General features: G+C 32.4%; 1 protein-coding gene across 1 annotated transcript; it reads right to left on the minus strand.

Annotated features, from left to right (window-relative positions):
• Positions 1-1,092: 1,092 nt before the first annotated feature.
• On the minus strand, positions 1,093-22,457 carry LOC132720921 (serum response factor-like). Its single transcript, XM_060705164.1, has 9 exons — positions 21,897-22,457; positions 20,978-21,241; positions 16,450-16,609; positions 14,893-15,030; positions 13,257-13,358; positions 11,184-11,276; positions 10,832-10,978; positions 8,427-8,527; positions 1,093-6,597 (listed from the first exon to the last, which is right to left on the minus strand). The coding sequence occupies exons 1-9, from the start codon at positions 22,215-22,217 to the stop codon at positions 6,514-6,516; spliced, it is 1,410 nt and encodes a 469-aa protein (XP_060561147.1). The 5' UTR covers positions 22,218-22,457; the 3' UTR covers positions 1,093-6,513.
• Positions 22,458-23,582: the final 1,125 nt, after the last annotated feature.

The raw sequence follows: 23,582 nt of genomic DNA on the forward strand, positions 1-23,582 counted from the left end.
GAATTCTGGCACCTTGTTGGCACATAAAAATCATTCAATTAAAATCTGACACAGCAAAAAATGTTGTTTTTGTAACAATCGATTAAGATTTGCTCCAACAGACAAGTAAGTGATAGTGACCCAGCAGAAAATGACCAGCAGGTTTAAGATTTTACCTCCTAAATTTAAAAGTGAAATCATTTCTGTATTGATCGATTTGATATTCTGGTAAGGCAATACAAACATGGATAAATATTGACACCTTTAATATAGTCCTAAGTTGCAGGAAATGTTTGGTAGATCAAAGTATGGGGTTGACAAAACCTCCCAAATTTGAGGGTAAAACATTTCTAAATCGATCAATCTGATTCACTCAAATGCTTAAGTTGATGAATAAATCAGTTTCCAGCATAGCAATGGAAAACAAACACTAGCTTTGTTCTTTGAGCAGCAAAAGTATGTCAGAAATACCCATGCTGGCGACCACCTCTGTGGTCGAGGGATTTGAGTCGATAACTTCTAATCCAGTTCCCTCTCTGGCGTGGGTTCAATCCCCGGGAGATGCTTTGGTAGTTTAGCACAGAGGAAGGTAGTCTTGTACTGGTGTAACACTCCAGGAACGATGGTTAGGAAACTACCCACCTATATGACTGAAATACTGTTGAAAATAGGCGTAGAATAACAAACAAACAAAACCCATGCTGGCTAAGGCAAAACCCATTAGTTCCTCTCCTGACCTTTTATCCAGCTGACAGTGAGCTGCAGGAATTACGTGGTTAGCTCTGACTTAAGTGTATGAAAATATGTTGAATTGATTTAGGACTATTGCCTGTAGGCCTCCCATGTGTCTGATACTGTCTATTTCAGCTCTTATGGCCTATTTACGCACTCGACTGGTGAACAGTTTATATAACTTTTGTAGAGGGTCACATCCTTTGAATTTAAGTCAAAATCAACCTTATGATTGAGGAAATATTCTTTTAAACAGGCTGTGGATAACGGACACTGACACAGACACATTACCTTAACAAAAGCTCACCTCTATTTATGCAGTTACCTTTAATACCCATATGCTATCTTTTTAACCCTGTTTCAAAATAACAACAAAACATCTTGATTCTTTAATTTTTATTAGTCCTTGAAAAGTCATGCATACAAAAATAGCAATATCTTTACCCTTCACCTGCTGGAGCCTTTGCCAACTGCATAGAGCCATGTCAGCTTTAACATCAGTGCAGTTTGACATAACTCTATATTTGTTGGCAGCTTATTTTTCAATACTTTTTATGTTTAAATCCCTAAAACTTTAAATGGATTGAATATATCATTCAAAGCTGGGCAAATCAATTAAACAATTTCAACAGGTAAAGGGTTAAAATCAGTATCATCAAATACATTTTCATTATTTACATAATGCCAGTATATAAATGTTGCTTTTGATGTGATGTATTTTCCCTATACATGTATTTTTAAAGTATATTGTGTAACAACCAGCAACAGATAACAAGGGCGACAATCTAATATTATAAATAAATCTTATTGAGTTGCTTCCCTTTATTTAAATAGAAAAATAACCAACAAAAAAGCCCCAAAAGAAACAAAAATGTATAAATTCATATTTCCTCAAAATGCTTTTAAACATTTGATTTGATATAAGATTAAATATTTAAGATTTTTTTAAACAAAAGGCAACAATTTAAAATTAGTAAAATATTTATTTCAATATCAATACAATTACCTCAAAGTAAGTACAGGAAAATTCAATTCTAAAAATCAAACATAATAATAAATCAGTGGGATATGAATAAATGACCTTTTCTCACAGAATTGTCAGAAAGGTATAAAGTTGTTCTGGTTAGTCTAAAACATACAAAATTTCATCAACTATAACAAATCACAGATGTCTTCTTAATATAGTTTCTCTCAGACAAGTTTTTAATCAATTTCTGGTGGGGTGAGCTTTAAAGCAGTTTTAAAAATTACAAAAATTTCTTTCAAAATCAAATTTTAGTTTAAAGAGGCACTTTAATGTAAAACATTAACAAGTATATTTAAAAACATATACACTTAAAAACAGTAGAAATTGCACTGGTGTAACAAACTTGAAACAGTTCATTAATGTCATATTTATTAATAATTTTAACAAGTTTTTAAACATTATTTGTCAATTTTGATTTTCTTCACAATGCAAGAGACTGAGTACATAATATTATCCAATTCATCAAACTATTAATATAAGCAATGATATTATGCCTTTTAAAATTTAATACTAATTCTGGAAGACACATGTTTACAAGAGCTTACACATAAGATTGTACCTAATACTAAATTTTGTTTAATAGATAATAAATTAAGCTTTACACAAGTACTTCAAAACAAAATATTTTGATGTTTCAAAGCCTGAGTCAATGCAGTTTTGTTAACAGGAATAAATGAGACGAAAATAAGCTGACAATGTCTTCAAAAATGTTTAAATATGAACAAAAACTAAATTTTTTCTCATCCGAACAGTTTAAAATAACCGTTATATAAAATACAATCAGAGCAGAGACAGGCATATCAAAATTGTTATGTGAATGCTCAAAAATTTTTTGACAACACATATCTTTTCAAACACAAGTTAACCATACAATAAACAAATCAGGAATTGAGATAGTACGGGTTTGAAAAATACATAGATAAATTTCATTCAGACTCGCATTGAAAAACAAAAGAACTACGACAGCCTTAGAAGGCTCACTCGAAATACTTTGCTTGAAAAGGTCATGAATTGTTCAATGTTGAAGTATGTTAATAAATCACATTTATAGTCATCCAAGGTTGAGCTCTGGTATCACACACACTAAAATGCAATAAGTGCATACTGCTGTACAATGTATAATGAACCAAAGTTGTAGATTGAAACATAAATATTGAGAAAGTGGGTCACTTGATCTTCATATAGATCACCAAATGTGAATGTAAAATTCCATATATAAAACTGTACGTAATATCTAACTTTGAGGGTTAAGGTCACCTTAAACAAAACAAGAATATTAGCAACACTGTTGGATAATCCCCGATGTCTTTTTCACAAAGTAGGAAAAACAATTTATAGAATAAATAACCTTGACCCAATCAACTTGAAACCTATTCAGAGGCATAGATCAATGTCAGGGCAAGAGGTCTATGTCCTGCAAGGGTATGTCAGGTGTAAGGGTCAATATCAAGTGCAGAGATCTGCATTGGGTAGAGGTTTAAATCATGTTGAGGTTTAAGGGGTATGTCACAGGCAGAGATCTATGACATGGGTAAGGGTCAATGTCAAGTGCAGAGATCGAGGTCTATGTCTGTGACAGAGGCAGAGGCCTATGTCTGTGACAGAGATCAATGTCAGGGGCAGAGACAAATGTAATGGTAAGGGCTCTTTATCAGTGGTAGAGGTCTACAAAAGGTATCAGCACACCAAATTTTGAACATAATAATTAATAAATAGCTAACAAGTCAGTGACAACTATCAGCAAAAGAAAAGAAAATTAAGAGCAACATTTACTTTAATATGCACAACAAAGTCTAGAACTGATAAATATAGCACATCATGAGATCTTTTTTACAATGTAGATTTACACAATGTAGTCTTAACATGTAGATTTACACAATGTAGATCATTTTTCAATAAAATAACTTGAGCTTAGTTCATCTTGTCATGACAGCTCTATGGCACAATTAAATTATACGCACACTACTATAATTTTAACAGAGACAATTTAAATACAAGAACAAAATTGACTCCCCCCTCCCCCCTGTAGTCTCTGAATTTATCTAAACACTTGACCCCTGCAAAATACTTGACAGTTTTAAACCTTTGACCCTAATGTATGATATTCTTGAATAATACAATTTTGCATCTTGTTAAAGTTGAGATAAACTTCTAAATATAGTTTTTACAGAGCTAAAGTGTTCTCTTATTTTCATTCTAAATAAATTGAACTGCTAATATGAGCATTAGTACCTAACAAAGCACACTAAAATCAGAGAAAAATTAACATATCAATCAATCATCAATGAAAATACAACATTGTATGTCTTAAACTTAAATTCATTTTTTTTTTGCCCAATTTATTAAGAAGAACATATTATAAATCTCATATTCCACAAATATGGTCACAAAAAATAATAGTTTATACAATCAAAAAAGTAGTATTATGTCACATTATAACAACAGGTATAAAAAAATCGCTTAAAATAACATTATATTTATATAATGATACATGAAAAGATAAAACAAGAAAAAGAAAGACATTTAACAACTTGACACAATATATACAATACTGGTCATATTGGCACTTGGAGTATGTTTTACAGGCAATCATAACAAACAGAACTACAGCTAAACTTGTATAATAAAACACCCTCAGAACAAAGACCACCCAAAAGAGAACTTTTTATAAAAGGCCATCATCTTACACCATTATGAACAATGATAGTACAAAATTGATTTATTTTCTCTCATCTTCTGATATTAAATACCATTTTTTTCTAAATGATTTTCATCTACAAGTCAGTATGCTAGTTACAGCACACATAAACAATGCAATAAATGAATTACTGTACATGTTCAGTCATTTTCTACCAAACATATGAGCCTCGTCACGACAAAACCAACATAATGGGTTTGCGACCAGCATGGATCCAGACCAGCCTGCGCATCCGCGCAGTCTGATCAGGATCCATGCTGTTCGCTATCAGTTTATCTACTTGTTATAGGAGCATGGATCCTGATCAGACTGCGCGGATGCGCAGGCTGGTCTGGATCCATGCTGGTCGCAAACCCACTATGTTGGTTTTGTCGTGACGCGGCTCAATTATTTCGGTCACTTGTCTCAGGCCAGACATCTGACCCGACTTACAAGTCTTCCTATATCCATGATTTATTTACAAAACAACGCAAATAAATACCGCAAACAACTTGAGTCAACAATATATAAATTTCTATTTCAAACTTTAAGTTGATGGCTGATGATTGGTATCTAAAGTTAAGGAACTAAAATTGTTGAAAAATAAATAATAAAGTCTTAGACAGTTTAAATGTGAATGTTCTATGATTTAACATCATTAAATTCTGACTGAAAAATATGAATTTAGACTAAAATAAGATGTCTTGAAATGTTTTACCCTTTATAATGCTCACTATATCCTTTAGGAGTTTCCTTGTGATATAATGAAATAATCTAATTATCTAAACTGACAAAAAAAAAAAAAATCATGAAAAAAAAATGTACATGTAATAATAAAAGGGGTCCCTTTCTCCTGACTATAATAATTTCTATAGACAACAGTAAAATGTAAACATATAAAGACTGTTAACTACTGTACAACAATTTCAGTAGTCTCACATCTACAAAACAAATATGCAAACATTTACATTATTTCGTTGAAATATAAATAAACACATAACTGCCTTTACTTTTAAATATCGCTGTCTTTAACCAATACTTTAAACAAGATATCTTGTTTCTATTTGTACTATAACATGAAATATCTTACGTATAACATGAACAAGATTTGACGTTTGTTTTAACAACAGATGTAATTCTTAATAACATATTGTTTCTACAACATAATGTGGAACAAAACATCCTGCAGCTCTTCGTTTTCAACATGATTTTAACAAAACATACATAATTGGACGGATTCAAACAATTTTTTGTAACATAATTCAGAGGAGCTTTTTTTGTATAAACATATTTCATTACTGTCTTTAAGCTTATATATAACCAACTATAGATAGCCCCTTGCACCTTACTTCACTATGGCATGTAATACCATGCAGTAGAAGTTAAAGGGAAGCTCTTGCCTTGTCTTTTTTTTCCAGAACATACCAATTCTAGCTATTGAGAAAAAAGTCTGCTCTCCTATATAGATGGTATATCAGTTATCACTTTCATTTACTCTTGTAATATGTAGCAATATTCATGTGTTCTATACATAACTACAAAATCATGTGTTCACAGTAAAATGCATTCTATACATATCTCCAAATTCATGTGTTCACATTTTAGAATATTCTATACATAACTCCAAAATCATGTGGTCACAGTAGAATGCATTCTATACATATCTCCAAAATCATGTGTTCACATTTGAGAGCATTCCATGCATAACTCCAAAGTCATGTGTTCACATATTAGAGCATTCAATATAAAACTCCAAATTCAAGTGTGAAAACTTCAATATATACTCATATACATATAAAATCATGTGTTCACAGTTTAGAGTAAACCATATCGAGGCCCCATCAAATATTACACTGATACCACTTAAACTGATATACATGTATATAGCATAACGAAAAAGACAACACCACGTAACATCACGCCTCACAAATACGATGCTATTTATAACCACAGTGACAAGACGCCAATATTTACGTCACAGCATTGTTACAGCACTGTACAGAACAAAAAGCCTCGACATGCAAACATTGTCACTATGAACAATTAGTGGAATTGAGCACCATTTAAGCACAAAAGAAGGCCAATATAATACTGGGTTTCAAGTCTTTCTCGACTTTTTAGCAGCACTAGGTTGTGATAGGTCCGACAACTGTGTGGAGTCTGTTGTTGCCAACTGTAACACCTAAAATTATGAAAAATAAAATATTTTACCAATATATCATGTATCCATCATATATTCTCATTAGCAAAACTGACAGGTAACAAAAAAGAGACTTTTTTACTTTATAACATATAGAGACAGATCAGAAATATTTATTTTAAGCTTTTATCATATTGTCATCAGAGTCATATTACTATAACTTTGCTGCAACAAAATGTGTCAAACAGTGCCCTAGACATAAGATATCTATTCACTGGCTATAAACTTGCCAAATAGTTTTGTCCCATGGATAAATAATACCCACCTAGACAGAAATCAAACTAAATGCAGTGATTTCTACACTATTCAATGCAACACATAACTATTCAATCAACACATAACTACACCATTCAAACAGAAGACAACTTATAAATTTTCACAGTTTAAAAGCTGTTTAATACATCACTGGAATAAATCAAATGTACTTTGAAGCAACTGATGGGTTTCAAGGGGAAGATTTTTAGTTGACATAAAGGGAAAGAACTTCAGTTGACATAAAGGGGAACAACTTGAGTTGACATAAAGGGAACAACTTTAGTTGACATAAAGGGGAACAACTTTAGTTAACATAAAGGGGAACAACTTAAGTTGACATAAAGGCAGGGCTCACGCTGTCGGTCGCCATAGTCGCCATTTGCGATTATTTTATAAGATTGGCGATTATTTTTGCATTTTGGCTACAAAATCTGGCGATTATTTTTTACTTCCAACAGTGTTTATATAAGGTGTAAAAATCGATAATGAATGCAGTAGACCCAATTAACACCAGCGGGGTGCATTTAATTGAGTGTCAACTTTTTACCGGTCACGTGCTGCTAACTATATTGCCCGAGGTGATAAAATACATGCGAGATGTATAATTGTATAAGTACTTTGAAGATATTGTCCAGCATTTATAATAGCCATCAAATATCCGTAAATTAGCCACAAAAATCGTTTTAAAATTGATAAACTGGATATTGACTTACCCAAAATTTACCGTGAATTGCAAATTTTAAATTTTTTTTGTTTTAAGCTACTTGACTAAATCGCCAGTGGAAAACAATGGTAAAACATTTAAAAAGTATTGAATTCCAAACAACTTTTTGCACAACAACCAAAATTGTGAATATTTCTTCAGAAAACAGGAAAAATCCGATTGTCACATATTTTCGCGACACCGATAATTTTGATATTTATTTAAAGGTGAAATAAGCTATGTTCTCTTTAAAAATCTTTACTACTATGGCAGAATTTGTATTACATTGGTGATGATGATATTTTTCAGTAAATTATTCAGAAAAAAGGCTGCATTCTGTGAATGAGTTTGAAAACTTGTATTATTTCTATAGGCTAATAATATGACCTAGATCTACTCCAGTTCTGTGTGAAATGTGGAAATTGACAGTGGTAATAGCTGACAAAATTTGATTAGAACAAACAAAAAAAGTTGTCTGATAACAGCATTATGTAAAGTTATAATGAATCTTTAATATTATTGTTATACAGTAATTATACTAATTATAACGTTTTTATTCTGTTCTAAAATAACAATTAAAGTTGTGGTTCTATTTAAAAACAGGTAGTTATCAATATACACAAATGTATCAGTTTATTTGAGAATCCTTATAAAACTAAAAGATATAAATGTAATGTTTATTTAATCAACTGCTTATGTTGTTAATCGCTAATTCGTGAATAGTCCGCTGAACTTTTGGCTATTATTTTTTAAAGTTAAAATTATTGGCTATTATTTTATTTGAGCCAGTGTGAGCCCTGAAAGGGAACAAATTTACATCACTTAAAGATATTATTTTAAGACCGGGACTTACTTGAGGAGATCCAGCTAATGAGACAGGCATGGGGATGGTGATAATCTGTTGTTGTTGTTGTCCTTGTGTTTGTTGTTGTACCTGCCCAGCTGCTGACTGACCTGGTAATAAATGATTGGTATATATCAACAATGAAAACATCATTAACCTTTAACCTGCTTGAACCAAGGGTGATCAGCATTTGCCACCAGTTATAGAGCCAGGCCAGTCTGCACTTCTGTGCAGTCTGACCAGACTCTATACTGTTGGTTGTCCATTGTTTGTATTTCATCACTGAAATCCCTTAAAAGTTCAACAGACTTAATTTCTTAATTTCTAATTTACAACTGGGAAAATCCAATATACATTTGTAGCTAATATTTCAACAATCTAGCACAAAAAGCTATGTATCAAGGGAAAGTGAATATCAAATTAATAGGACATTCATCATCAGCTAGTCTTACAAACAAAATCTGGGAGAGAAATGTCTTGTTTCTCAAACATCTGCAGATGGAACAAAATAATAAAAGTAATCCTTCCTTCCATAAATTGAGATTTGCTACAAATGCCATGAACTGGCTCATATCGGTTCTTTTCAATTTGACTCTTTGAGAATTATGATTTTTTTTTTTCTTTCTTTCTTTTTTTTTTCTCATTAAATTCTTATTTTCTTTCATTATCAGACTAAAAACTAAAGACTTAGAAGTGACACTGTGAAACAAGAGGGCCATGATGGCCCTGAGGTCGCTCACCTGTATATAGGCCCCCGGAGCGGGGCCAGTTTAAACCCCAGGACTTTTATTTGAACAAACTTGGAAGACACCCATTAGAAGATGTTTCACGATGTTAAGTTTTTACTACACACATAATGAAAAACAACGACCTACCCCCTACCTCCCCCCCTCCCCCGGCAGGGCCAATTTTAATCCAAGGGCTTTTATTTGAACAAACTTGGTAGACACCAATAAGAGGATTTTTCATGCTAAACATCTAAGCTCTAGCTCATTGGGTTTTTTAAAAGAATTTTTTTTAAGTTTTTACTATACACTTATAGTTAAAATCAATGACACCCCTAGGGCGGGCCAGTTTTGACCCCAGGGCTTTTATTTTAACAAACTTTGTAGACACTTACTAGAAGATGTTTCATGCTTAATATCTAAACTCTAGCTATTTGGGTTTTTTCAAAGAAGATTTTTAAGTTTTTGCTTTACACATATAAGGAAAATCAATGACCCCTGGGGCGGGGCCAATTTTGACCCAAGGGCTTTTATTTGAACAAACTTGGTAGACACCCATTAGAACATGTTTCATGCTAAATATCTTAGCTCTAGCTCTTTGAGTTCTTTAAAAGTAGATTTTTTAAGTTTTTACTATATGCCTATAGTGAAAATCAATGACCCCCTGGGGCGGGGCCAATTTTGACCCTTGGGCTTTTATTTGAACAAACTTGGTAGACACTCATTAGAAGATGTTTCATGCTAAATATCTTAGCTCTAGCTCTTTGGGTTCTTTAAAAGAAGATTTTTTAAGTTTTTACTATATGCATATAGGGAAAATCAAAGACCCCCTGGGGCGGGCCAATTTTGACCCCAGGGCTTTTATTTGAACAAACTTGGTAGACACTCACTAGAAGATATTTCATGCTTAATATCTAAGCTCTAGCTATTTGGGTTTTTTCAAAGAAGATTTTTTAAGTTTTTGCTATACACATATAAGGAAAATCAATGACCCCCAGGGCGGGGCCAATTTTGACCCCAGGGCTTTTATTTGAACAAACTTGGTAGACACCCATAAGAACATGTTTCATGCTAAAGATCTTAGCTCTAGCTCTTTGAGTTCTTTTAAAGAAGATTTATATGCATATAGGGAAAATCAATGACCCCCTGGGGCGAGGCCAATTTTGACCCCAGGGCTTTTATTTGAACAAACTTGGTAGACACTCATTAGAAGATGTTTCATGCTAAATATCTTAGCTCTAGCTCTTTGGGTTCTTTAAAAGAAGATTTTTTAAGTTTTTACTATATGCATATAGGGAAAATCAAAGACCCCCTGGGGCGGGGCCAATTTTGACCCCAGGGCTTTTATTTGAACAAACTTGGTAGACACTTATTAGAAGATGTTTCATGCCAAAATATCTAAGCTCTAGCTCTTAGGGTTTTTTAAAAGAAGATTTTTTAAGTTTTTTCTTTTGGTTGCCATGGCAATCAGAGTTCTGCATGGAATTAAATTCTTTGAACAAGTTTTAAAGGTGACCACCAAAGGCAATTCCTTTGAAGTTTGGACGAAATTGGCTTAGTGGTTTATGAGGAGATGTCATTTAAAGTAAAAGTTTACGGACGGACGCCGGACCAAAAGCGATCACAAAAGCTCACCCTGTCACTTTGAGACAGGTGACCTAAAAAAGAAAGAAAAGAAGACAATTTTACCAGTATCTGACAATGCAGTGGCCGGCTGTTGAAAGTTGAAGATGGTTTTATCTTGTATGGATGACGGGGCTGGGGCATACACTATGCCCTGTGGTGTATGGTACATAAACACACTTGGTGTAAGGGCTGGGGCAGCCTGCTGAGTAGCTGCAATAAAAAGAATAACATGACTTCATATCCAGATGATCAGGTCGTTATAATATCTGGCATTATCTATATTATATTATTCTATTATTATATCGTCCTGCATCCTAAATATATATATTTTTTTCAATTACCCTTACAGATAGTTCAAGGACTAAACAAAAATACTCTGTTGATATAATTAATATAAGTAACACCAGTACGATACCTGTATTAAGAACATTCACAGTGGTAGCCCCCGCTGTACTTGTACCATTTGTTTGTAATCTCTGTCCATTTTCTGTCTGTAACACTTGTGTCCCTACAACATATCAGGAGGAATAACCTTTAACCTTTACCCTGCAGAATGTGTATTATAGACTTGCTTCAGGTTCCATATTGCCCATATCAGTTGTATGTGCCATTTCAAATTTTAAGCACCACAACCAAAAATGAATTTTTCCTGACTTGCCAGTATGTGTAATGTCATTTTGTGTAATATAAGGAAATATGAAATGCCCTTGAAACTAAGATCAGGAGATTTGATTTGGAATGCCCTTTGAGTAATTTCTGAAACATGGAACACCCTTTTGACCAATATAAGGAAATATGGAATACTCTTAATTAATAGAAGGGAATATGGAACACACTTCTGAGAAGTATAAAAAAAAAAGTGCCCCTTTGATAAATGGTTATATATAAGGAAATGTGGAACTCCATTTTGAGTAAAAGAAAGAAAAGTTGAACAGACTTTACAAGCCAAGAGTGACACAAGCAAATATTTATGTCCATAAACTCTACTGGTGTGATAGCAACTAAAATTGAACTCATTATTTGTCTTAAACAGACCTTTAATTGACAATTATTATTCTATATCAACAGTCCTTTATTTGACAATGGTCAATTCTTATTTTACATCAAGGTAAATCTGTAACAGTTGTTATTATACGAATAATATCTAAAAAGAAATACTTAAAAAACTTTTATATTTATTGCTAAATGACACCAATATTGCTCAATGTCAAGACAATCCATATAAAAACTACTGTACAGACTAGATTAATCATAAACTCTCATTCTTTCCCTCTCTTGTAACTTGATCATTTTACCAGAATTCAACTCTCCACAAAATATCTAAATACCACTACCACTACCACCCACCTCACTATAAACAGCAGTATTTCATAAAAGGAATTGCATTTCAAAATTACTGTCTGCTAACTTTAGATATCTTATATAAACCATTAAAAATATTAAGACAGTAAAAATGTATTTATGTAACATTTATTCCCCAGACATTTTTTTTCACGGTATTGTTAACATTTGAACTTTAAATTACTAGCATTTTTCCCCAAAGGTGTCTCTATTTTACACTAATGACTTTTACAGAATTTTCTACTGCAATGCCTTATATGGAAATTTTAACATTTTGTTAAAAAAACAATAATCCTGATATAGTAAAACTGTTTCCATTCCATTATTTGCAAGTTACTTTTCTGTAATTATATAAAATATCACGGAAATACATTTTCATTTTTAATCAAGGAACATTTATATCTTGTATTGTGGCTTCTGAAATAATTAAAATAGTGGAGTTGGAGGAATAACTCCCCCATCCACTTCACCAACAAACTTAATATACAATACACTTAAATAATGAAATATAAATACCAGAATCTTATTCTTAAAAAACAGCGAACAAAGACGTCTTCAAGAATAGACATTAATATCAACCACAAACTAAAGACAACAAAGAATTCTTTGTAACAAAATAAAGATTGTAATATATTTTGAACATTTCTATTTATAGATATGATATTTAAATAACCAAAAAATAAAAAAGAATTCCCAATACAACTTTTTTTATTCCACCTCTATGACAAACTGAACCAGTTTTTGGACATCATGTAAGAATTATGTAATAATATAAAGGACTTTTATGTAAGAACAAAAATCTTCCTACCAAGGTTTTATCATATTTCATTCTGCAAAACATCAAAATCGTTCTGCGAGCCGTTTGATATATAATACATTATGAAACGGAATGTTAAACAATTGTGCACATGGCGGCTGGAATGGAAAGGAAAACTTCACGATTCAGTATCAATAAATCTTAAAATACATGTAAATAAAACTGGTAGGTACAAAAACATTGCACAACAGAGCAATATAATGATTATTGAGCCAATCGTGATTTTCTTGAGCCAATTTAATAATTTTGAAGCCAATTTGTTCATCGGCTCCTGCCAGCGCGATCCCTGTAAATCTACTATCTAGTAACTATGGAAAAATGGTATAATACCTTGTGCATTTGTGGCTATTCTGTAAACATGCTGTTGTTGGACCTGTTGTTGTGATGTTGCGACTGATGTTCCCTGCTGTCCTGGTATCACAAACTGTGTTCCTACAGTTACCAAAGAAACAATTCTAACATTATATACATGTTAATAATAAAATGACCTTAATATTTACATTTATTGAATAACATACAGGTTAACGTTTTAAAATAAGAAACATTCTAAATGGGATATTGGTATTCAATTTTCATATTTCAAAAGCTTATGTCTCAGATTCCAAATTTTTTTTTTTCCCAAATGATTCTATTTACTTCAAATATATTGATAATATAACGCAATAAAATTAACAGTCTTCAAAACATTTCATCATCCAAATTATTAATTGCTGATAGGAATACATATTATGATGAAATGAATGGGTTTTTTTTTTAGTTTCTTACAGTAACCTTCTCCTGAAGACAAATAACTTAAAACAATTACCCTAACCTCTTGTTCGTCTACAAATCAAAATTTCTTTTCAAGGACATTGATGATTAGATTTTACTTGCTTAATGTCAAAATGAAACAAGGTGCAGATCTGAACAACTTTTAATTTGTTTCCAATATTAATTATGATGTTATCTAGAATAGGCATTCTTTTCTGTGAATAAAGAAGAAAACTAGAACTGTGTCCAAAGGACACAGATGCCCCCACTGACAACACACATATGGTATATAGTGAAAAAATCAACAAAGGGCCATAATTCTGTTAAATTTGGTCGCAGCGAAAATTCCTTCCTTTACTACCATCTACACATTAAGGTTGTTCATCCCTGGAAGTTTAAGCAAAATCTACCATCCGGTTTAAGAGGAGTTGCGTTCACAAAATTTCTATATGGTATATAGTGAAAAAATCAACAAAGGGCCATAATTCTGTTAAATTTGGTCGCAGCAAAAATTCCTTCCTTTACTACCATCTACACATTAAGGTTGTTCATCCCTGGAAGTTTAAGCAAAATCTGCCATCTGGTTTAAGAGGAGTTGCGTTCACAAAATTTCTACATAGTATATAGTGAAAAAATCAACAAAGGGCCATAATTCTGTTAAATTTGGTCGCAGCGAAAATTGCTTCCTTTACTACCATCTACATATTAAGGTTGTTCATCCCTGAAAGTTTAAGCAAAATCTGCCATCCTGTTTAAGAGGAGTTGCGTTCACAAGATTTCGGGACGTACGGACAGACGGACGGACGGACGTACGGCGTGACGGACGGACGGACAAGTGCAACGCTATATGCTCCCACTCTGTGGGGGCATAATAAATGAATCATAATGGCCTATATTTCTCTGTGAAAAAAAGAAAAGAAATTAATAATAATGATCTTTAGAGTAAACGTGAATCCATATATATTTTTTTAAATTTAATTTCTATATTGGAGGAATTTATTAAAATTAAATCCATTTAACTCTATGTATTGTTCATCATCATTTTTTTAATCAAGTTGCGTGAACACAGAATTAGTCATTTGGCTACTGTCCAGCTTTACTTGAAGTGGAATACCTCAGGTGCCCCTCTGTACATTATTTCAGGGCCAAAAACAAATTCACTATACTAGTTATATGCACAAATATGATGAACAAAGTAAATAAAACAAGAAAATACCAGGCTGTAGGATAAATCCTGGTGGAAGTCCGGGGAGATGTACTGAAATACTGCCAGGTGTTGATGATTTCGTTGTACTAGGCTGTGGGCTGCTCGATGTTTGATAAATAGGCTGTTGAACAATTGTTGCCATAGGCACTGAAATTTAGAAACAAAACTTCACATGAAATTTAGAAACAAAACTTCACATATCTACAAGTGAATCATGACCTACGTGTATAAATGTTATGTATAAGGCAGTTATAAATTAAACATGACAATTTACAGTGAAAATGCTTTTAAAAAGGTCGATTTTTTCGTGCTAATTAACACAATGGAAATAAAAGTAACCCCACGAAGTCTGTGAAACAATTATTTTTAATATATATTTCAACATTTCATAACTGATCTTAACTCAAAGGCACAATATTGTTTCCATTTTTCAATAATCATAATATTACAGTCTAGACAGACTTACTTATTCATCTGATAATATCAAATATTCATTAACGTTGAACAGCCTACCAATGAATTATTTATCATTCGGTGAACTTGTGCAGCAGACAAATTCATAATTATGTTTATTTGGAAAGCAATCATATTGAATAATCATTGAAATTTATATTATGACTGCACCACCAGTCTACTAAGCCCTAACCTGCTCAATTTGTGTAATGGATTTATCCAGCTTTAAAAAAAATGGAAAAGGGGCTTTGAATTTGGAACAGTCCATTTAAAATTAAAGGGATGTCAGTATCAAACTGCAAAAAAATGAATTGTTTTTCTTAAACTTTATCCTGATAGAACCAATGGTGATTAACCTAAATATCAAATTTCATGAACTGAACAAAGTAGCATTTGTATTAATATATGAACATACAATGTACATGTGAATGTGGTTGATAAAACACCATGCCTTCAATATAAACTTACTTGTGTATGTGGTTTGATTTTACTGCATGGATCTAGTATAAACTTTCCTTTGAATGTGGATTGATAAACATGAACATACCTGTGGCCGTTGTTTGATAAAACAAAACATGAAAATACCAGTGAACGTGGTTTGATAAAACATGAACTTATCTGTTGATATGGTTTGATAAAACATGAACATGCCTGTGGATGTGGTTTGATAAAACATGAACATACCTGTGGATGTGGTTTGATAAAACATGAACATACCTGTGGATGTGGTTTGATTAAACATGAACATACCTATGGATGTGGTTTGATAAAACATGAACATGCCTGTGGATGTGGTTTGATAAAACATGAACATACCTGTGGATGTGGTTTGATAAAACATGAACATACCTGTGGATGTGGTTTGATAAAACATGAACATGCCTGTGGATGTGGTTTGATAAAACATGAACATACCTGTGGATGTGGTTTGATAAAACATGAACATACCTGTGGATGTGGTTTGATAAAACATGAACATGCCTGTGGATGTGGTTTGATAAAACATGAACATACCTGTGGATGTGGTTTGATAAAACATGAACATACTGGTGGATGTGGTTTGATAAAACATGAACATGCCTGTGGATGTGGTTTTATAAAACATGAACCTACCTGTGGATGTGGTTTGATATGTTTGAGTCTGTGGCTGAATCTGTGTCTGTTGTACAACAGCCTGTGATACTGGTGACTGACTGTAATTCTCTTGTATTGTTGGACTATTGTTCATTGTATACACTGGCTTAAGACCTCCAGACCCATCCATCATAATTGGCTAAAATTACAGAATATACAATGCAAATTTACCATGATGAACAATTCAGAAAATCTCATATTTAAACTTAATGAAAATAATAGAAATCATTATCAGATCAAATCCTATCAATACAGCCTTGTTTCCATTTACAGAGTCCAAAGCTTCTCTATCAATTGCATATCATACTAATAAAGGTCTGACAGTTGTGTACCTTTCTAGAGACATAGATAACATGTTATCTATGTCTCTGACCTTTCCAAAAGAATTCAGTATTGAACTAAACAACCTTTAATAGTATCATAATAATAAGTTGAGTGTATCAGTATATTTTGTATGATAAGTTGAGCATATTTGGACAATTTATCCTAAACCTGCCTTTCATTAGGAGTTATTTAGCATGGCTATTGGTTTTATCCATATTGAATGTGAATTAGGATCCTTTCAGGACCTGGATTCTTGTGAAAATCCAAATTTAGAGAAAATGGTGAAAAAAATCAGGGAATTTTTATTATAATTTACCCTGAGTTATGAACAGTACACATTAGGATTTTGCTAGTTTATGTAATTATACATTTATGATGAATATATAATGCAAAGTTGAAAACTATTTAGAAAAGTGTTTGATAATTTGATATATTTTTTTAATTATCTGCAATTTTGACATTTTTAGAAGTGGGGATGAATGAGTCAGAGTGCAGCCATTTTACAATCACTTAAAGCAGAGCAGGGATTATTAACCTCAGTTTATAACCTTATATCTACAAAAGATGCATGTTAACCTAACAAAAAAATAAAGCCGGCCTTTCTTTTCTTGCATTTGCATACAGCCCTCTCTACTTTAGGAAAACTCCTGACTCATATCACTTAGCTGCTGTTACACAGATATTAAATGCCAAAACGAATCATTCTCTCACACAAATAAAGGCCATATGTAAAAGGCTTATCAGTCAGTAAACAGTTTCAAGATCTGACAGATTCAGAGGCAATTTCACACAAAGCGCCCCCTGGTGAGACTGATTACTCTCAGCAAATACAGACTGCTTCCAAAAATATGGCAAAACATCAGGTTTCTGTAATGGAAAATTCCACATTCTGGGAAAAAGCATGAACCAATCTTTAAGATCTCAAATGCCTTGGCTAAGTGGAACTTTGGAAGAAAAATTGAGGTGTAAAAAAACAGCATTTATATAAATAATAGATTTGTTTTATTTCTGTTTTTGCCACTTATATGATATAAATCTAATTATGGATAGAATTCCACATTTGAACAATAAGCTTTCAGAGAAATATAATGAAAAAAATATTCAACAACAACAAAAAAATCTCCCTAAAATTTATAAGAAAGTTGTTAACTTTCATCTCAAATTCATATTTACAAAAATTAAGCAGACTTTATAAATTACTAAATTATAAAATTAATTAAATAATCTCTAGAAATAAAAAAAATATGGCATACAAAAAAAAGCCTTTATATAAATCAAAAATACATTATTTATAAATATATTATAAGGAAAAAAACCTTTAAAATAAGTGTAACATTTTCTACTTGAAGGTAAACAGAACTGTTAATATTAACATATAAATCACAATTCCTTCAGAGAACAAGGTAAAAAAAAAATTCTGACTTTAAAACAGAAAATTTTGTAACAAAAAACAGCCTAATAAATGCTATCTTTAACAGCCACTGTTACAGCTTTTGTGAAATGCTGATAAGCCCTGTGTAGGCTGGGTAAAACTGAATCACTGCTGCCAGAATTAATGGAAGTTAACAGATGGAAATCAAGTTCCAGGTAAGGGCAGTGGGCCAAATTTAGATCCAGCTACCTCCCCCAGATATAATTCTCTAGCAGAATTTACCTGCCTACAAAAATTGCAAAAATAAGAGGTTCGGCTTGGGGCCCTTTATATCATTAATAATTATGTTTGGATTATTTCACTGCAGGAAGATTTCTATATACTGGCAGTTACAATATTGTCAATGAAATAATCAGATGAAATTAATCAATATTTTCTCAATTAACTATAGCCAAACAAGATTCCTTAAAATATGCACAATTTCTCCAGTCATATTAAACAAACAAGAACAAAATGAGGTTCTGACAAAGTTTGTATAGGGTTTCAAGCAAAACATCAAATTTACATATTTTATTGTAGTATAAGGTATAAATTATTCCTAAATTCTATAATTAAAATTTAACTATCAGTTACACCAGCAGCTATTGTATCAACTACCTACTATTTAAATCACCTACATGAACAATTTCTTATTCTGTTCCCTGTTCTCTGAGACCCCCCTGTCCCACCTCCCCAGGGCCAAATTTTGACAGGTACAATCTAAAGCCAAAAACATACATTCCACAGAGATGAGTTTTCCTAAATGAGAAACTCTGCAAGCAAGACTGCTAATGTGTTTTGTTCCTAATATTCTGCAAGATTTTCTAGGGAAACCATAGTTACCCTGTAAAGAGCACTTAAATCATTTTGACACAGCCTGATCTTAAGAACCTTACTTCTTCCATTAAGTGCACTTAAATTTTAAATTGTATTTATTTATTTCCCAAATATAATTATCAGGAAACATAACCTGTGTTTTTCATGGTTGAAATAATGGTCATCTTCATAGTGGCTAGCCTAAAATGATAGTTCAGATGACTTTAACCATGTATCTTCATTTATTTCAAGAATGAATTTTAAATGCATTTATTATTTTAAAGGTATGGGGTGGTGACTTCAGGGTCTTTGTATTAAGTAAATAAAATCCTCCTCTCTCTGAAACATATTGATGTTTTAATATAAAAGAATCCATATAATGTTCATGTATTCTGTAAAACTAAGGTCAAGTATCTATTTGAATATATGGGCTGAAAATCACCTTTTATTTTAATATCACAGTGACTTTTATAATATTTAATTTCAAGAATTAATGTTTTTCATTTATTTTTAATATACTTCAATTATTTCAACTTGTAAGGAAAGTCTATATTTGATCATTTTTGCAACAGTAAAATTTAATTCAATATATGAAAAAAATAAATTTATGATAATTTGAAAATTCACACATTTTCTATTCATTCGCTTCTTTTCACAAAATACTTAAAATTATAAGGTATGTGTATAAACCTGAATTAATCAACTTAGCAGTGATTTTTCTCAGCCCTCAGCCATTTGATTTTGGGAAAAAAATATCGCTAAAATTGCTAATTTGGGAAGTAAAAAAGCAGGTTTAAGTTCAGATTTTTGGGAAAACTGCATGATTCTAAAGAAAATTTCAATTGGGAAGAGGCCTTTTATCTGAGTCTGTTATGTAAGCAGGAAAATCACTTCAAAGTATTTTCATTTCACACTCAAAACCAAAATTAGGTATGAATACATTTTCATCTTCCTCAATTTGGACATGAAGATATTATCTTAAATTACTGACTTACATTCTAACATCTAAGCTCAACATCAGCCTAAAATATGTAGGGATACTGCTGTGAACAGCATCTGTTTGTAATTACATCCCATTTGGCATGTATAGAATAAACACTAAACAGGATATCCTGACCTTCTTTGTCTACAGCTTCTGTTTACCATACACACATGTTTATGCCTTTTATGCAGTCAGTTTTATAGACATGCCTCAAGCAGATAACTGATAAGCCTTTCTGGCTTTTTTCATTGTTCACAATTTTTTCTATGGATAATGAGAATTATATTTTTATTTATGGCAACTTTATGTAGTATATACTTAACAAGCACTAGAACATAAATATGGAAAAATAATAAACAAATGTACATGTATGATAAATAATTATATAAGGCAATTTTATGAGACAATTATAATATGTTTTACAATTAATAAATCCTTGTTTTATCATCTAATAGAAAAATCTTAAAAAGTTTTCAATGACATCATTGTATTATATTAGTTTTGTTATCAAAATATACATGTGTATATTATAAAAGCTTAAATTGTAATGTAAAAGAGCATAATATATACTGGGCAAATAGATATTTTCATATGGTATCATAGCAGAAAATAAAAGGCTAAACCATGTTAAGTTCATATAGTAAATATCAATACATGCATGCACTTCCTAGTCTTCAGCGAAGGAAAGTCTGACATACATTACTTGCAGACTGATCCATTTAAAAAAATTTTAAATGAAATATAAAATTTTTAATCATTATTTTCAGATGATCATCCAAATTTAAGCACTTTTTCTAGATTGTTTTTTATTCACCATGCATTATTTCAACTCAAAGACTGTGCTTGTTAGGTTTTTTTTTGTTACTTAAAATAAACAGAGGACCTTATGACTGCTTACTCACTTTCTGTTTAAAAATTCCAGTGGTTAATCAAAAAGCAAGGGGTCTAAAATTATTGAAATATACGATGCATACCTTCCCATTTTCTTCCTCTACAGCATATGTGAGCTCGGTCTCCTCAAATCCACCAGGGTTCATCCTCTGTTCCACAGCCTGTTGCTGCCCTGGGGCTATGGGTGGTGGGTCCGGGGAGTTGAGACAGGTCTGAATCAGGGCCTTACCACTTTCACTAGTTATCATGGGTTGAAGTTTACGGGTAGCAAAAGTGTACACATGCCCAGTCTCACTTGCGACTAAGAGCATGACTTGAGTACCAGTAAGTGTTGACAGCTCATAAGCCTGAAATGACAGAATTAACTAATATTTTTAGCTCATTGTCTGAAGTGTTTCTAAAATCACTGACGAAAATGAAAGCAAATTATAATGTTATATAATAATGTGAATAGAAACATTGTGATCAGTAAATGAATAGCATTTGAATGACAAACAATTACATTTTCAAATACTGGTCTCAATTGTCACATTACATGTGGACATTTATAGTTAGAAATAATGTCTTTTTATGGATAGACAATTTCACCTGACAATATCTTTTTCTATTTTATTCAAATTATTGTGCTTTTAAAATCAACTAACCAACCTCATAAATTTGTGTTTGATTTTAAATGAACCACAGACATGACTCAATGTAACTTAATCATGTTTAAAAATAGGTTACTTTCATTTCCATTGATAATGAAACTGCAATATCAGCAAATTATCAGCTAAAATCTTAAATATAGACCGACCAACCATTAAAATTTGACATTTTACTTTCATTTTCTCTAATGCCAATACAGATTTCTTCTTTTGCAATCACTTTACATCAACCCAGCGTATCATAAGTTCTACGGTCATGAATGGGCAAAACTTATCGAATACACAATCAATACACGATTTCGTAGTAGTCATACCCAAATATGGGTCATGCTACTACGCCACAAGGTTGACCTACCTTTTTCATTATCCCAGTTTTCCGTTTACTAAATGTTGTATATCTTCGGAGTTTATTTTCAATAAATTCCATTTTAATTTTAACTCGTCCTTTCGTCTTTTTCCCGGGCCGCAGCCCTTTGCCCGTGCCAAATTCGTCATCGTCGGAATCATCTTCAAATGTTGACGGATCCACTTGCTCCAACGTGATGCCCTTATTTCCCGCACCGTAAGCCTGTCCAGGAAAAGCTGGCTGATTGCCTAGATGTCCGCCATTTAATAAATCCATGTTGTACATTTGAGGAGCTGATAAAACCTTTAAATCTGGAGATGAAGAGTCCATTTGAAACACTATTCTTATTCGGTAAATTTTCTCAAAGAATCCGTGTTTGTGTCTTCTTCCTAATCGGGCGAAGACGCGTAACTACCTTGTGTGTACATCCGCGCAAGAAATAGTCCTGTTTACAGCATTACCTCGAGAATACAAGGTGAGAAGAAATGATAAAAATATTAAAAGTGTAACAGTTTATCGTATTACACTGTTTTTCGCCTTCTGTAACAATTCACGTCACAAAAGATACAAAACAGATCTTAATTCTTTGCAAGCAAAAAAATAATGCAAATATCACTGCGCGCGCAAAATCTAGGACATTCCAATTATGGTAAAGATATCCGCCAAATATGGGTTAAACGGCCATATTTGGTTATGACAACACCGTATTATATTGGTTTCGCTTTGCTAAGCTAAAGGTGCAAAAATCAGATAGATCTAAAAATATGTACCTCAAGATTTATGAGATCTGCAAAATGCTTAGATTTGTCAGGGTCTTTCAAATAGAATGACCCTGGTGTACTCAAATAAAAAATAATAAATATTTTCTATGTAATTAAAGTACAGTACTGTACTGATCTAGATCTATAAATCTAGATTATGTTTAATCCGAATGCATTACATGGTGATTACAGTTTAATTCATTAACTTCAGATCAATTGTGCACGGTGCACGAGAGAGTCACGTGCACGTGTAGCGTAATACACTATAAGGTGAACAAGGTGACAAAGCCATATTAATTATGTACAGCGACTAAGGTATATATATAGATCTGTCTTTGATTGGGATTATAGAGAAATTCGGGGAATATGGTGTAGTTTCTAACTTAGCTACACACACATGACTGTGATCTCCATTGGACTTGGCCTTAATGAGGGTCCATCAGCCCGGCAGCTTTCGCTGTCAAGTACGGACCAGTACTAGATAACAATGTTATCTATGTCTCTGATTGTACACTGGCGTTAAGAACTGATGCATTTAAACGTTTTTATATCAAATGTTTGCATGGTGTGCCAAAAAGATTCAAATAAGGAAATTATTTTTTAAGTGCATGACAATCATTAGGTAAAATGCCTCTAGAGAATTGAAGGTAGATCTATATATCCCTTGCAATAGTTTTAAAGTAACAATAGTCACTTAGCTAATGCAATATCAAGCAATACGTACCACGTCATACAAAATGCCACAGGGGGCCCACACAGTGTTTGGATGGTATATACTGCTTGATAGTGACCTTAAAATGAGATTTTAGTCATAACCTTATAATATGTATATAAATATAGACAAGGGGCCACAGGGGGCCCACACAGTGTTTGGATGGTATATACTGCTTGATAGTGACCTTAAAATGAGATTTTAGTCATAACCTTATAATAT

Source organism: Ruditapes philippinarum, unplaced genomic scaffold (assembly GCF_026571515.1).
Source record: "Ruditapes philippinarum isolate M1 unplaced genomic scaffold, ASM2657151v2 ctg715_1_1_1_1, whole genome shotgun sequence".
NCBI classification, from domain to species: Eukaryota; Metazoa; Mollusca; class Bivalvia; order Venerida; family Veneridae; genus Ruditapes; species Ruditapes philippinarum.